Genomic DNA, 17443 nt, shown 5'->3' with positions numbered 1-17443 from the left:
CAGACCTTAATGAAATGGGCTAAGATTTTGCACCAGGACCTGGTGGGGAGTCGACACCCTTGTGGGCTGGCGGATCAGTTGATATAAGGGTTACAGTATATCTGGCCGGCAGGGTTTCTGTGACAGCGGTGATCCTTTGCTGCATGATCTGGTTGAAGTACTGGTCAAGCTGACCAGGCTTCTGTAAAGGTTCTGACTGATCTTCCTAGGTGACTGTCTGTCTGGTACCTCTATGGAAGAGATCATTAAGGGTATAATAGGAGGTAAGAGTACATTACTTCCGCAGGCTGCTAAGGGCAAGAAACCTCGATGTAAGCGGGGTCCCTTCTTTTCGGCCCACAAGCGTCCCTTTCGTCCGGCTGGCTCGCAAGAAAAGGGTTCAAGATCCACCCCTAACTTTATGGGAGGCTACAAGAGACCCTTGAATGGTAAGTTGAAAGGGGCACTTCTGACTCCTCAGACAAGCCTTCCCCAGCCTGAAGGGGTGCCCTCACCCTTGTCTGGGGTGGGGGGACATCTTCGCTTCTTTCTGGATCCGTGGACCTTGCTCATTCAGGACAAATGGGTGCACGAACCGATTCGGTTCGGTTACATGATCGGATCGAGTTTCAAATCTGTTTATAGTTCCCAGGAAGGAAGGCAAGGTTCGTCTGATCTTGGATCTCAATGCTCTGAACCACTTTGTGCGGGTTCAGAAATTTCAGATGGAGTCCATTCGCACAGTAGTAGCTAGGTTACCTGGATGATCTTATTCTGCATGCAGAGTCTTCCTCGGCTCTAGAAGTCGACTTGGACGTTACGATGCGAACTCTGCAGGAGTTCGGGTGGACACTGAATTTTAAGAACTCAGCACTGTCTCCGTCCATAAAGCTGGACTACTTGGGTGTGACGCTGGATTCAGCGTCAGCCTGGGTGTTTCTTCCTCAGACAAAACTTCTCAAGGTACAAGTTGCCTTTCGGCTCTTGTTGTCCCACCATCGATCGTCACTCAGGAATTGCATGCAAGTACTGGGTCTGATGGTATCCACCTTCGAGGTGGTTCCGTTTGCGCAGTTCCACACCAGATCTTTGCAAAGGGAGATTCTGATCAAATGGAATAAGGATCAGTTGTCATTGTTTCGAGGGAATCTCTCCTATGGTGTCTTCGTTCCCTGGCTCTATGTCTGGGAAAATCCTTGCTCCCCCTGTATTGGACTGTAATCACCACGGATGCCAGTCTTGTCTGGATGGGGAGGTGTCTTGGGAGTGTGTTCGGCCCAAGGTGTCTAGACTTAGGGAAGAGTCCAGGCTGCCGATCAACATCCTGGAAATTCTGGCGATCAGACTTTGTCCGTCTTATGCCCCGTACACACGTACCGATTGTCGGCCGTAAATATTCGGCCGACGACCGATCGGCCGATTGTAGGCTTGTTAGTATGATGCTTCCGACAGCCAACAGCGCATTTTCGGCCGAACAGAATCTGTCGTGCAGGCATTAAAATTTTTGTTGGCCAACACCAGAACGGCCGATTGTTCGCCAGTCAGTACAGATTTCGGCCGACAGACAGCAGATTTGCAAGACTGGGCATGCTCAGAAAAGAAAAAAGATAAGGAAAGTTAACCATCACATGACATCACTTCTGCAGTCGGCTGTTGTTGGCCGACAAAATTAGTGTGCAGTCTTTTGCAGTTTTCAACAGACACGACAGCCCTGGACACGACGATCGGTACGTGTGTACAAGGCTTTAGTGGACGTATCGTCTGCAGGGACGCCCTGTGCGGATACAATCGGACAATGCTACGGCTATCAAAGGGGCACAAAAAAGTCATTTTTTTTGCATATTACATGTAGTAAGCACATGTACATTAACATTTTGGTATAACATAATAAAAATATCCTTTTTATTGTATAATACTTTCATTTTCGCATAAGTATGCAAATTCACACACATGTATAGACCAAAATGATATCCTCTTGTATACGGCCACAAAGCACTGAGAATTGTCCAACCGCTCTGTTTAGTAATGATAGTGAGATCTGAATCTGTTAGATGTCTTTTGTTCAGCCTCCCAGCTGAATGAAAGAAATCTATGGATGCATGGGCAGCCTAATGTTTCCATGTTTGTGTCTGAAGAAGTACGTTGATGATTAATTCTTTGAATTTTGATGGATTGAAACATTTTCTTTTTTCAGTTTCCCGAACCTGAAGTCAGTGCGTGAGCTGATCTTGAAACGTGGACAGGGGAGAATAAATGGCAAAAAAGTTGCCCTTACAGACAATACTATGATCGAAGAGGAGCTAGGTAATAAACCTTATCAAATTGGGTTTCAAAAATGTGGTTTTCTTTGCTGCTGCCAAGTCTACGTCATCGTGTTCAATAAATGAAATGTTCTTCTTTAGCAGGGTCATTTATATGCATTTCCATGCAGTTTTATGAGATACACCTATCTAATACCAAGTAATACACATTTTGCTTTTAACCACTTGCCGACCGCCGCCCGACTATATACGGCGGCGGTCAGCCCCTCCCAGGCAAAGTGACGCACCGGTACGTCACTAGCCTTGGAGCCAATAGGGGGCGAGCGCATGCCCCTCGAGGCGCGCTCCCGCCCCGCTCGTTCACAAAGAAGCCGGTGCGTGTGACCGGCAGACCCGATGTCCGCCTGTCACTCGCGATTGTCCGGTACAGCGGGAGAAAGGCAGGCGGCTGATGTAAACACAGCCGCCTGTCATTCTCCCCTGTGTAAAAGCACAGATCGTACGGTCCTGCTATGTAGGACCGTTGATCTCTGCTGTTACACACACAGCCACGTCCAATCACAGTTAGAAGCACGCCCCTAGGGACACACTTAACCCCTCCCTCTCCAATAAAGTTAACCCCTTCCCTCCCAGTGTCATTTTTAAAGTAACATTGCATATGTATAGCACTGATTACTGCAGTAATGTCACTGGTACCCCCAAAAATGTCAGTCAAGGGTCCGATCTGTCCGCCCCAATGTCGCAGTCCTGCAAAAAAAATTGCAGATCGCCGCCATTACTCGTTAAAAAAATAAAATAAAAATGACAAAAATCTTTCCCTTAGTAAACGCAATAACTTTTGCGCAAACCAATCAAAATACGCTTTTTGCTATTTTTACCAAACATATGTAACAAAAAACAAATTGGCCTAAAATGTTAAAAAAATTTTGATTGTTTTTAAATTTTTTTTTTTTTTGTGAATTTCATATAAAAAAAATGTGAAAAATATTGTTATTTTTGCAAAATTGTCGCTCTTTTTTTGTTTATAGCGCATGATCAAAAAATCGCACAGGTGATCAAATACCACCAAAAGAAAGCTCTGTTTGTGGGGAAAAAAAGGACGTCAATTTTATTTGGGTACAGCATCGCACAACCATGCAATTGTCCGTTAAAGTCACGCAGTGCCGAATCGCAAAATACCCCCTGGTCAGGAAGGGGGTAAAATCTTCCTTGGCTTAAGTGGTTAAAGCTGAACACCAAGCGCAAATGCTTTCATTTTAAATATATAATTTAGCAGCACTGTATGTGCACCAAAGGCCTTTGCAAACCAAGTTATTACCTTGCAAACAAAGCAGTGGAATAGTCACTGTGCTGCACCCAACCAGAACATCCACCTACTACAGGCTGCCTGCAGAAGTTACCTTAGTGGGCAAGACCAGTCCCCCCTGCACACGGAGAGAGCAGCAGTGGCTGGAAGTTTTGCTCTACAGCATCAAATATGATTCCACTCGGTTTCTTGTCGCTGCAAAGAGTGATTTAAAAAGCACAGGCTGGTCTAAAGTATTTATTTTAATAAAAAGAACCCATTTTAATATGCAAGACCTGTCTTCATTTTTTCTTTTATGTTTGTCCCTTTTCAGGAAAGTTTGGGGTCATCTGTTTGGAAGATGTGATTCATGAACTGTACTCTACAGGAGAACACTTTATGGAAGTCAATAAGTTCCTATGCCCCTTCGTCCTGTCTATTGCTAGGCATGCAGGCATTAACAGGAAGGGCTATCTGTCTGAGGTGGGGGATCCTGGACATAGAGGAGATGCCATAAATGATCTGATTCGGAAGCTTAATTAAACTAACGGTAAGGAGCATAACCACATGGACTGAGACCAATCCCTTCCTAGCTGACTTCATGAGACCTCTACTTCTGTTTAAGGGCCATCCTTTGAGTGAAATTATGGAGGACAGAGTAACTTTCAATAATTATTGGCTAGAAAGATGTAGCCAAACAAATACTTGGTAATGCAGATATGTGCTGAATTGACTTTTTTTGTTGTTGTCCTAGGCCCCCTTTAAATTTAGCACTAAATGTAGCATTAAAGTGACTGTCAAGGGATTGTCAGCATTAAAATTACAATACCTAACCACTGGCCCGTTTGATAAAAATTCCGTTAGCAGCAGGGCTCCTGCCACAGATTGCATTTGACCCCATTGTTGTGTCAAGTAGATGGCCCACTCACTGGCCACTTTGGTTCCTCTTGCTGTTCTTAGCCATCTTCCCATAGTGCCGTTGGGAAACACTAGTCTTCATCAAGCCTTAACACCTTAAGTTCCTTTGTGCATTCTGTAATGGTTTTATTAACATCAACTGCTCAAACCCTGAACAAGGGGAAGGCTCCACCACCATCCCCCCCCCCCCACCTTTGTCGGCTGCAAAAGTGGTTGTACCGGGGGTGATGCCTGCAGCGAGAGGCATCATCCCGGTACCTTTTTTTTAGAGCCGGCGGTCGGCTTTCAGGTAGTAATGGCTGATGCGGCTCGAAAGCTGCTCGGTCGTTACCCCAGCAAGCGGGAGGAGACGCCCCCTCCCGCCGCCTTTGGAGGCTCTGCCCAGGTCTCCCATCCCATTGGTGCCTGGATGGTGCTGGCTGGTTGGAGTCCCGAACTAAGCCGGATTCGGCTTTGATCGGGTCTCCGATGATGTAACCCGGAAGCGGTGTTTCATGATGTCACGTCCGGGTTACTCGGCGGCCAAAGGCGCCAAATTTAAAAAAGAGACAGAATTCAAAAATGCAGTTTTCAGCATTTTGAATACATTGAAGTGCAGTGGAGGGGTCCCCCGATCCCTCCATAAAGAGTACCTGTCACTGCCTATTGCTGTCAAAAGCGATGTTTACATTGCTTGTGACAGCAATAAAAGTGATCAGATTATTTTTTTTTTTCTTTTCAAAACCGGTGCTAAAATGAAATACATAAATAGGAAAAAAATATAAATAAATTTTTAAGTGCCCCGTTGCCGTGAGCTCGCGCACGAAAGAAAACGTATACGGAAGTCGCGCCCGCAAATGAAAGAGCTGTTCAAACCACACATGTGAGGTATCGCCGCGATCACCAAAGCGAGAGCAATAATTAAAAAAAAAAAATAGAGCTACTCTATAAGGCTCCATGTACACGGGATGTTAGAAAAAACGTCCTGCAAAGCTATTTCTGCCGGGAAAAAGCAGCTGTTAAACGTGCTTTCAGTAGCTTTTTCCATTTGCGTTATTGCACGTTTGGCCACGTTGCTTTTAGCAGCGTTTTTCTGCCTCCATTCAAAATCAATGGTTCCCTATGGGAGCCTATTGATTTGAATGGAAGTCGCACCGCAAGTCTGATCCGACTTGCGGTGCGACCTGCACTGTGAGAATCTTGAGGGGGAACTCCACGCCAAAAATTGGAAAAAAACTGCGTGGGGTCCCCTTCAAAATCCATACCAGACCCTTATCCAAGCATGCAGCCCGGCAGGAAAGGGGAGGGGACGAGCGAGCGGCCCCACCCCCCCCCCCCCCCCCACCCCTGGACCACACAGGGCCACATGCCCTCAACATGGGGGGGTGTTGGTGCTTTGGGGCAGGGGGAGCTCTGCACCCCCCACCTCAAAGCACCTTGCCCCCATGTTGATGAGGACAAGGGCCTCATCCCCACAACCCTGGCCGGTGGTTGTGGGGGTCTGCGGGCAGGGGGCTCATCGGAATCTGGAAGACCCCTTTAACAATGGGGCCCCCCAGATCCCGGACCCCCTCCCTATGTGAATGGATATGGGGTATTCATGCTACTCATTCACCACATAAAAGGCAGTGTATGGAAATAACGACAGGAGATGTTTTGGAAAGTTTATTAAAAATCTTCATCCGGCTCTTCTTGTCTTCTCCTCTCCGGGGTCTTCTGCTCTTTTGCTGTCCGCTCTTCTTGTCTTCTCCTCTCCGGGGTCTTCTGCTGTCCGCTCTTCTTGTGTTCTTCTCTCTGGGGTCTTCTGCTCTTTTGCTGTCCCCTCTTCTGCTGTCCTCTTCTTCTTTTCTTCTCCTCTCCGGTCTTCTGCTCTTTTGCTGTCGGCTCTTCTTCCTCCGGTCCTCCGACGACGTCTCCGGTAATTATGCCGGTCTCCGGTCTCTGCAGCTTATTATATAGTCATTAGGGGCGTGGCCCCGATGACGTCATCGGGAGGCCCCGCCCCCCTCGTGTCACAGATTACGTCATCTGTGACACGAGGGGGCAGGGCCTCCCAATGACGTCATCGGGGCCACGCCCCTAATGACTATATAATCTCCGGAGACCGGCATAATTACCGGAGACGTCGGAGTTCCCCCTCAAGATTCTCACAGTGCAGGTCGCGCCGCAAGTCGGATCCGACTTGCGGTGCAACTTCCATTCAAATCAATAGGCTCCCATAGGGAACCATTGATTTTGAATGGAAGAAAAAAAAACGTATAACGTGGCTGAACATAGGTTCATCGCGTTCAGTCACGTTCGGACGCGTTTCTGCGTTTGAAACGCCGGGAAACACACGTTCGAACGCAAATAATTGCATTCTAAAAAAAGTCCCTGAACGCAACTGCCTGCAAATGACTGTAAACGACCCTGTGTACATGGACAGATAAGATAACATGGAGCTGCGTTCAGGGGCTTCTGAAAAAAATGCCCAACTGCTCCTAAACGGCCATTTCCAGCGTCCCGTGTACATGTACCCTAACTCTAAACTGGTAGCCGTTAAAAAAAATGTAAAGCTTCGTCTATTGAGATTTTTATTGACTGTAGTTTGTCACCATTCCGCAATTTTAAATCATGACATGTTGGGTATCTATTTACTCGGTGTGACATCTACTTTCACTATTTATATATATATATATATATATATATATATATATATATATATATATATATATATATATATATATATATATATATATATATATATATAATGGGCTAACTTTAGTTTTCTTTTAAAATGCAGTGCAATGTATTTTTAAAAAAAAAATGGCGTTTGAAAGACCGCTGAGCGATTACCGCGTGACACAAAATATTGCGACCGCTATTTTATTCTCCAGAATCTTTGCTAAAAATATATATATATAATGATTGGGGTTCTAAGTAATTTTCTAGCAAAAAATACAGATTTTAACTTGTAAACAACATGCGTCAGAAATGGGTTCGGTCCAGAAGTGGTTAAGTGAGATGTACTTTTGTGCCAGGCGCTCCTCCATACCCATCCAAGAATTTCTTGCTTCACCCTAGGCACTTTGAGGTGCACTGCATTGATGTAGGGATCAGCAGGAGAAACAAGAGTGGCCAACACAGAAGTTTGGAATAGGATTGGTGGTTGGAACACTGCTAAAAAGGAAAGTTTAAGCAAACCGGCCACTGGCCAGCTAAAGCCTTCACCTTCCCTGTACTGTGCAAGCTGAGCAAAGGACAAGAAAATTAAAATAATGTCAAAAGGAAAAACTTTATGTGAAAGCAGCCAGCAGATCCAGATATAGAAGTGATTGGTTTTCTGTGCAGATTGCATCTTTTCCTGTAAGAGTGTAAACAAGCCGCCTGTCATTCTCCCCTGTGTAGAAACACTGATCATACGGTTCTACTATGTAGGACCGTTGATCATTGTTCCTACAGCTCAAGCCACAGCCAATCACAGTTAGAATCACGCCCCTAGGGACACACACAGCCCCTCCCTCTCAAATAAAGTTAACCCCTAAAACTGCGGCTGGCGGTCATTTAGTTAAGAGTTTTTCATATAGTTTGTGTAATTGGCCAATTTATTCATTGTTGCATATTAACATGTTGCTATTTTATGCAGGCTTGTGTTATGACTGGTGGATTACTGGCGGCTTTTCAGAAGAACAGCACAACATATGGACAATGATTGCTTTTTAATAACGTGATTTCAAAGCTAGATACAGCTTGACACTAGTTGGCCAACCTATGGCATGGAGCGATACTTGTCACAACTGGACTATACCATCCAACTAAGGATCACGGAGACAGAGAATGGCTCAGAAATGGACTCTGGAAGCTATTTTCCATTATTTCTTTGTAAATACTTTTTACATAAAAATAAAATTTATGGTTAATGTTAAAGAACATTGCTTTATAGCTACAATCTCTATGTGTTAAGTTAAAGTGTATCTGGTCAACATTTAAAATCCATATATTCATTTCCACATTGAATTTCAATTATTTTTTAGCCTACTCCTTTGTTATAAAAACTCGACCTTTGTAAACGTACTTTCTGAAGAATCCCCCACATTTACTCCTTTGAATTCAGTGGCACACATTCCCTATGCACTGATGTGTCGCAGATTTCAGAGCCAACTGTCTGAACCGCAAAGGTGCTGAATGGAGGAGTTTGAAAAGAGACAATCATTTCAGGAAACACACTATATCTGCATGCAAGCAGCGAGGTTCCATGGGATATGCAGTTCTTAGAAACTGCAACTAAACCAAAGGAATGAGCAGAGAGGAAGCTGCAAAGCATGCTAGGAATCCAGGAAGTTGATGGAAGAGATGCCCAGCAGACAGGCAGCAATGACCACATGAAAGGAGAATTTTCAAGTACCGTATATACTCGAGTATAAGCCGACTTTTTCAGCATGTTTTTTCATGCTGAAAAAGCCCCCCTCGGCTTATACTCGAGTCACGGTCTCACCTTTTCCCCGGTCAGTGCGTATGCGCCACCGCCGCTCGGGAAAGCCCGTACACGTTCAGCTATTCCCGGGCAGACGGCGGTGACGTGTTGGCGCCGGGTGGTGCCATTTTTAAATGTAAGGCGGAAAGGTAAGTGAGACACCTCCGCAGTGCTGTGGGCATGGTACATGAGATTCTCCTGTACCATGCCAGCAGCACTGCATCCCCTGTGCCATGCCTGAACCATCTCCTGTGCCATGCCCACAGCCCTGGATCTCCTGTACCATGTCCCCTGCACCATGGAAAGCCCGTACACGTTCAGCTATTCCCGGTCAGACGGCGCATGCGCAGTGACGTGTTGGCGCCGGGCGGCGCCATTTTTAAATGTAAGGCGGAAAGGTAAGTGAGATGCCTCCGCAGCCCCTGCATCTCCTCAGGAAATGCAGTGCTGCGGGCATGGTACAGAAGATTCTCCTGTACCATGCCCGCAGCACTGCATCCCCTGTGCCATGCCTGAACCATATCCTGTACCATCTCCTGTATCATGCCCACAGCCCTGCGTCTCCTGTACCATGTCCGCACCCCTTACACCAGCATCCCCTGTTTTGGGTCTCGTGGTGGTCAAGTTGGGTCCAGTAGCTGCTGCATTTCCCACCCTAGGCTTATACTCGAGTCAATAAGTTTTCCCAGTTTTTTGTGGTAAAATTAGGTGCCTCGGCTTATATTCGGGTCGACTTATACTCGAGTATATATGGTAAGCTTATATTGGGTTGTCAAAAAAAAATAGCATCTGTATTGCTCTTACAGTGCTGCGGTTATAAAATGAAAGTGTACTCTGTAACTTAAGCACCTTTTTTTTTTTTATCTATCTATTGGCCAGCACAGCTTAATCTCACCCACAATCATCAGGCCTCAGGTTTTGTTAGAGTGGATGTGTTTTCTTCAGCGCTGCTGCTCTTTTTTAGTTTGGTGGAATTTCTACTATATCAGCAAGCTGCTAGTAGATTCATACCAGATATATCCTGGAGGTCTCAGCAGTTAGTTGAAACGCATTGAAACAATGGGAGATTCATACAGGATATAAGAAATCCTGGAAGCCTTTCCATTCAAATGACAAGTGCAGGTTTTCACAGTTTTATGCCAGTGATTTCTCCATATTGAACCTACACTCCACAACATCCCATTGGTGTTCCATTTACCACAAGACTCTCCTATTCACATCAGGCCAGAATTGTCTGGGGATTCCCAGCAGAGTTTAAAAGAGTTGTTAAGTCAGAAGGTTTTTTTTTATCTTAATGCATCCTATGCTTCAAGATAAAAAAAACCTGAGTGTAGCAGCACCCCCTAATACCTGAGACCCATCTCTGTCCAGCGATGTCCACGAGTCTCTCAGCCATTAGGGACTCCCTCTCTCTCTCTCTCTCCCCTGATTGGCTGAGACACCACCGCGGTGCCATTGGATCCTGTGGCTGTCAATCAAAGTCAGCCAATCAGTGGAGATAGAGGGCGGGGCCAAACTGCAGTTCTGTGTCTGAAAGGACACGCAGAGCTGCAGCTTGTTTCTGGGGCCCCCACAGCAAGCAGCTTGCTGTGGGGGAACTCAACAGGAGGGAGGGGCTAGGAGCAGCAACGAGAGACCCGAGCAGAGGAGGATCTGGGCTGCTCTTTGCAAAACCAACTACACAGAGGAGGTAAGTATAAACTTTTTGGTTAAAAAAAAAAAAAAAAGACTTTACAATCATTTTAAGAACCAGAGATGCAGCAGTTCTTTAGACCCTGTGTCTGAATACCATGTTATACATTACATTAAAGAGAAAGTAAACCCTCCTCTGCAAGTTGTACCTATAGGTAAGCCTATGATGAGGCTTACCTATAGGTATTGTAAATATCTCCTAAACATGCACCGTTTAGGAGATATTTACCTTAAATGCAGCCAGTGACATCACTGGCGCATGCTCTCTGAAGGAACGGCCGCTGGTGCCCTGTGCCGTGACCGTCGGGAAGGAATGAGTATGGAGTTAGAATCCATGTGGGTAGAACTCCATAGGGACGAAGAAAAGGGAAAAGTAATTGTGGGGGTTTACTATAGGCCACCCAACCAAAGGGAGGAGGTAGAGATGGAATTTATATCATTGTTGGCTAAAGTGGCAAAACTGGGATCAGTCATCATATTGGGGGGCTTCAATTATCCCGACATTGACTGGGAAGAGGGGACTACACACTCACAGAAGGCCCATCTATTCATGGAAACCTTACAGGACAACTACATGTCACAGTTGGTGGATTCTTCTACTAGAGAAAATGCAGTCCTGGATCTATTGATTACTAATGACCCAAACCTAATCTTGGAGGTAGGAGTCCAGGACAACCTGGGCTCTAGCGATCACAGGATGATCACATTTAGCGTGAATAACAATATAACAAGGCAAGTGGGGAACATAAGAACCCTAAACTTCAGAAGGGCAAACTTTCCTAAATTGGGCTCATTGATGGAAAGGGTAAACTGGGACCAAACCCTGGGATCACTGACCACGGAGGAAAAATGGGAATGCTTCAGGAACATATTAAACAAAGGCATCTTGCAGTGCATTCCTATGGGAAATAAATTTAGAAGAGACAAGGCCAAACCTGGCTGGCTAAACCGTAATGGCCTTCAAGAAATATAAATCAGAGGGCACAGTATTGGCTTTCGAGCAATACAAGGAGGCAAATAAGAAAAGTAAATACGAAATGTAAAATGGCTAAAATCAACTTTGAGAGACAAATAGCTGAGGATAGTAAAAAGAACCCAAAGAAATTCTTTAAATATAACAACAGCAAAAAAGCTAGAGCAGAGCATATTGCACACATAATCAACGATGATGGGAGAATGGTTACAGAGGACACTGAAAAAGCAACAGTGCTGAACACTTTTTTCTCGTCAGTCTTTACACAGGAAAAGGAGGGGTACACTGACCATGACTGTATGGTTAGTAGTAATACACAGGACTTGCCGCTATGGCTAACAGAGGGTGAAATCAGGGAAAGGCTGGATAAAATTAACACAAATAAATCACCAGGCCCGGATGGCGTACATCCGAGAGTACTCAAGGAACTCAGTAAGGTTATATCTAAACCACTGTTCCTGATCTTTGCTGACAGTATTATGACAGGAAATGTACCAGGGGATTGGAGGAAAGCTAAGGGCAGAGGCATGTCCCGGGTAATTATAGGCCCGTCAGTCTGACATCGATAGTATGTAAACTTCTAGAGGGGATGATAAGGGACTATATCATAGAGTTTGCTAAAGACAACAGCATCATCAGTAGTGATGTCACGAACATAAAATTCGCCGTTCGCGAACGCGAACATCGGCAAATGTTCACGAACATTGTGAACCGCCATAGACTTTAATAGGCAGGCGAATTTTAAAACCCACAGGGACTCTTTCTGGCCACAATAGTAATGGAAAAGTTGTTTCAAGGGGACAAACACCTGGACTGTGGCATGCCGGAGGGGGATCCATGGCAAAACTCCCATGGAAAATTACGTAGTTGACGCAGAGTCGGGTTTTATTCCATAAAGGGCATAAATCACCTAACATTCCTAAATTGTTTGGAATAACGTGCTTTAAAACATCCAGTGTGTGTATACGATCAGGTATGATGTTGTATCGATCAGGTAGTGTAAGGGTTACGCCTGCTTCACAGTGACAGACCAAACTCCCCGTTTAACGCACCGCAAACAGACCAGAACCGACCAAAATGGGACAGGAACTGGGCTTTAAGGGTTAGGGTTAGGGTTACGGTGAGATACTTAGGGTTAGAGTTAGTAACCCTACCCCTACGCCTCTAACCCTAACCGTCTAACCCTAAGCACTAAAAATAACCCTAACCCTAATTCTAATTTTTTTCTGGTTCTGGACATGCTACAGAGCTGAAACTTCACAGGTACACTTTTTAGACCCCCAGACACTGAATCACACAAAAAAAAGTTCTTAAAAATTTTAATTTTTTGTTAGAGAGTCAATTATTGGAAAAATTTAAAAAAAAATAAAAAAATTCTTTGGATTTAGCATCTGGGGGGTCTAAAAAGTGTACCTGTGAAGTTTCAGCTCTGTAGCATGTCCGGAACCAGAAAAAAATATGAATTAGGGTTAGGGCTAGGGTTAGGGCTAGGGTTAGGTTTAGGGTTAGGGTTATTTTTATGGCTAGGCTTAGAGGGTTAGGGTTAAGGTTAGAGGGTTAGGGTTAGGTTTAGTGTTAGGGGCTAGGGTTAGGGTTACGGTGAGATACTTAGGGTTAGAGTTAGTAGCCCTACCCCTACCCCTCTAACTCTAACCCTCTAACCCTAAGCACTAAAAATAACCCTAACCTTAGCCCTGACCCTAGCCCTAACCCTAATTCTATTTTTCTTCTGGTTCTGGACATGCTACAGAGCTGAAACTTCACAGGTACACTTTTTAGACCCCCCAGACAATAAATCCAAAGAATTTTTTTTTTTTAAGTTTTTTTTTTTTTTTTTAAGTTTTCCAATAATTGGCTCTCTATCAAAAATGACAATTTTTAAGAACTTTTTTTGTGTGATTTAGTGTCTAGGGGGTCTAAAAAGTGTACCTGTGAAGTTTCAGCTCTGTAGCATGTCCAGAACCAGAAAAAAAGATCATTTTTCAGTAGAGCAGGGATGGTGGGAACCCCTTTTACACCTATATGATCTTTTTTTTCTGGTTCTGGACATGCTACAGAGCTGAAACTTCACAGGTACGCTTTTTAGACCCCCCCCAGACACTAATCCAAAAAAAGTCATGCCTGCCACCGTATATATCAGTGGTGGGTGGGCAGTGGCACTGCAGTGGGCACAGTACACTCTGTGGACCTGACAGTCACTGGCACCCAGGCAACTGCAATTATAAAAAAAATATATATATTTTTACTTTGCAAGCTGCTGTGCCACCGTATATATATCAGTGGTGGGTGGGCACGCAGTGGCACTACAGTGGGCACAGTACACTCTGTGGACCTGACAGTCACTGGCAGCCCAGGCAACTGCAATAATAAAAAATATATTTTTTTTTTCAATTTGCAACAAGATGCTGTGCCACCGTATATATATCAGTGGTGGGCAGTGCACTGCAGTGGGTACAGTGCATTCTGTGGACCTGACACAGCACTCACTGCAATTATGACAGAGGAAAAAAAAATATATTTTTTAAAATGCAAGGTACTGTGCCTGTGCCACCCGAAATGAGTGTGGTGTGCACACAGTACAGTCTGTGGTGGGTCTGTGGCCTCTCACACACAGCGGGCAGGCAACTGCAGTGTACAATATATATATATATATATATATATATATATATATAAAAATACTCAATTACCAGCCCTAAAAAGGGCTTTTGGGGACACTAGATATATATATATATATATATATATATATATATATTGTAAAGTTTGGGGGTTCTAGCTCCACCGGATTGAGTGCCCAACCGTTTAAAACATAAACAAAAAGGCTTTATTTCAGCAAACTTAAACAGGCTTCCAGCAGTGCATAAATCAAACACAAAATAAAGTCCGCTTTTCTTCAGCACAAAGGAATAAAGCAAGAAAAAAGGCACATACGGTTTTGTGGATGGGTCTTCACCCCAAGGTTTGAAACAGTCCTCAATAGACCTCTCAGCAGCTTCCAGCAAACTTGCAGCTCCTTCAGACAGGTGCAACCACCAAACTACTCCTCCCCCACACTCACCTATTGCTGCTTCCTGTCTCTTAAGGACTGCTTCTCATGGGTCTTAACCCTGTATGTGCTGGAATCCCTTATGGTCAGGGGTGGGGGCTCTTTCCCACCCGAATATCACTACAGAGCCCCCCAAATTCCGGGTCCCAAATATCGCTCTATTCAACACAGAGAGCACTGCGATTCAGTCCTCCTGATTTTAGCTATTTCCAGGAATTTCTCACCCGTCTTGGGTGACCCCCTGAACATTTCCCAACTTCCCTTAAAGAGACCACAACCCAAACACAGGAGATATATAGCGATTGTCCAGGACCCAACCTTGGCGTCCTGTACATATCCCCCCCCTCTGCCTCAACGCGGAGGTGTTGGAGGCACCACACGACAGCATACAGTGGACTCGGGAGAGGGCATCGGCATTCTGATGCTGTCTCCCGGGTCTGTGTTCTACCACAAAATTAAACTCCTGGAGAGAAAGGAACCACCTTGTCACCCTGGCATTGGTGTACTTGTTCTGTCTCATCCAGGTCAATGGGGCATGGTCTGACACCAGGCGAAACCTCCTACCTAGGAGAAAATACCGTAGGGAGTCCAAAGCCCCCTTGATGGCAAGACACTCCCGCTCCACCACAGCGTAGTTTCTCTCTGCTGTCGTTAGCTTCCTACTCAGAAAAACCACGGGGTGTTCTTCCCCATTGACCACTTGAGAGAGGACCGCTCCTAATCCTTCACTTGAAGCATCTGTCTGCACTACAAAATCCTTGGAGAAATCGGGAGCTACGAGCACCGGATGTTGGCATAATGCCGCCTTAAGCTTCTGAAAAGCTTCTTCGGCATTCGCGCTCCACTTTATCATCACTGACTTTCTACCTTTGGTCAAGTCAGTCAATGGTGCAGCAATGGTGGCAAAGTTGGGGACAAACCTCCGGTAGTAGCCAACTATGCCCAAAAATGCTCTGACCTGCTTTTTGGTTAGGGGACGGGGCCAGCCCTGTATGGCTTCTACCTTATTCATTTGGGGTTTAACCAGCCCTCTACCCACAATGTACCCTAGGTACTTGGCTTCCTCCATCCCAATTGCACATTTCTCTGGATTGATGGTGAACCCTGCTCTTCTCAAGGAGTCTACGACTGCCTGAACCCGGGGAAGATGGGACTCCCAATCAGTGCTGAAGACGACTATGTCATCCAGGTAGACGGAAGCATATCTTTGATGTGGACGTAAAGTTTTATCCATGGCCCGTTGGAATGTGGCAGGGGCAGAGTGCAGACCAAATGGCATCCTTTTGTACTGGAAGTGGCCTTCCGGGGTGGAGAAGGCTGTTTTCTCCCTGGCCTCCTTGGTTAGGGGAATCTGCCAGTACCCTTTTGTGAGGTCAAGCGTGGTGATATACCTGGCTGGACCCAACCTCTCAATTAACTCGTCTATCCGGGGCATAGGATATGCATCGAACTTGGAGATTTCATTAAGCTTTCTGAAGTCATTGCAGAAGCGAAGAGTGCCGTTGGGTTTAGGCACCAACACAATTGGACTCGACCACTCGCTCTGCGACTCTTCAATGACATCAAGCTCAAGCATTCTTTTTACCTCCTCAGACACTGCCACCCTATGAGCTTCTGGGATACGATACGGCTTTAACCGGATTTTTTCATTGGGCTCGGTTACAATGTCATGCTCGATGACATTGGTGAGACCAGGTAACCCTGAAAACATGTCCCTATTTCTTTGCAGAAATTCTTTTGCCTGTTGGGTTTGGGGCCTAGACAGGGTAGCAGCAACCTGCACTAGGTCAATCCCTGCAGGGTCCCCTGACTGGACACCTATCACTGCAGACACCTGTTCTCTATCTCTCCAGGGTTTCAACAAATTTATGTGGTAGATCTGGTATGGCTTTCTTCTCCCAGGCTGGTGTACCTTGTAGTTCACTTCCCCCATTTTTTCCACTATCTCAAACGGACCTTGCCACTTGGCCAAGAACTTGCTCTCCACCGTTGGTATTAGGACGGCCACCCGGTCTCCTATTTGAAATTGTCTGATTTTAGCCGATCGGTTGTACACCCTTCTTTGGGCATCTTGAGCCTTCTGCAGATGCTCCCTCACCAACGGCATTACCTTAGCCACTCTCTCTCGCATTTGGGAGATATGCTCTACCACAGTTTTGTGTGGGGACGACTCACTTTCCCATGTCTCCTTTACTAGATCTAGCAACCCCCGGGGCCTTCGCCCATACACTAACTCAAACGGTGAGAAACCCGTTGATGCTTGTGGAACCTCCCGGATGGCAAACAACAGGGCAGGGAGTAACATATCCCAATCCTTCCCATCTTTCTGGACCACTCTTTTTAACATGCATTTTAAAGTTTTATTGAACCTCTCGACTAGGCCATCAGTCTGCGGGTGATAGACGGACGTCCGCAACTGCTTAATCTGGAACAGTTTGCACAAGTCCGCCATCACTTTGGACATAAAAGGGGTGCCCTGGTCCGTCAATATTTCTTTGGGGAACCCCGTTCGGGAAAACATTTGAAACAGTTCCCTGGCAATGGCCTTAGAGGAAGTTTTCCTTAAAGGGACTGCTTCTGGATATCTAGTGGCATAGTCTAGGATGACTAGTATATATTGGTACCCCCTTGCTGACTTCACCAGGGGTCCTACGAGATCCATTGCAATTTGTTCAAATGGTACCTCGATAATTGGCAAGGGTACCAGGGGGTTTCTGTAATGGGACACCGGGGCAGTTAACTGGCAAGTCGGACAGGACGCACAATACCTTTTAACCTCGGCCTTTACCCCTGGCCAGTAAAACCGGTCAGTTACCCTGGCCTCTGTTTTTTCTGCCCCCAGGTGTCCTCCCAGTGCATC

The 17443-nt window shown here is 45.6% G+C and overlaps 1 protein-coding gene across 1 annotated transcript in view; it reads left to right on the top strand.

The window, feature by feature from the left end:
• Positions 1–8338, top strand: part of RPL7L1 (ribosomal protein L7 like 1) — a 29028-nt gene extending 20690 nt beyond the window's left edge. The window contains exons 5-7 of the mRNA XM_082268224.1: positions 2174–2283; positions 3860–4075; positions 8048–8338. Coding sequence (XP_082124350.1) covers positions 2174–2283; positions 3860–4068 — 319 coding nt within the window. The 3' untranslated portion in view covers positions 4069–4075; positions 8048–8338. The remainder of the gene's footprint in view (positions 1–2173; positions 2284–3859; positions 4076–8047) is intronic.
• Positions 8339–17443: the final 9105 nt, after the last annotated feature.

This window comes from Pelophylax lessonae (genome assembly GCF_965119305.1).
Source record: "Pelophylax lessonae genome assembly, chromosome: 9".
NCBI classification, from domain to species: Eukaryota; Metazoa; Chordata; class Amphibia; order Anura; family Ranidae; genus Pelophylax; species Pelophylax lessonae.
This window is presented reverse-complemented; position numbering and strand designations above follow the sequence as displayed.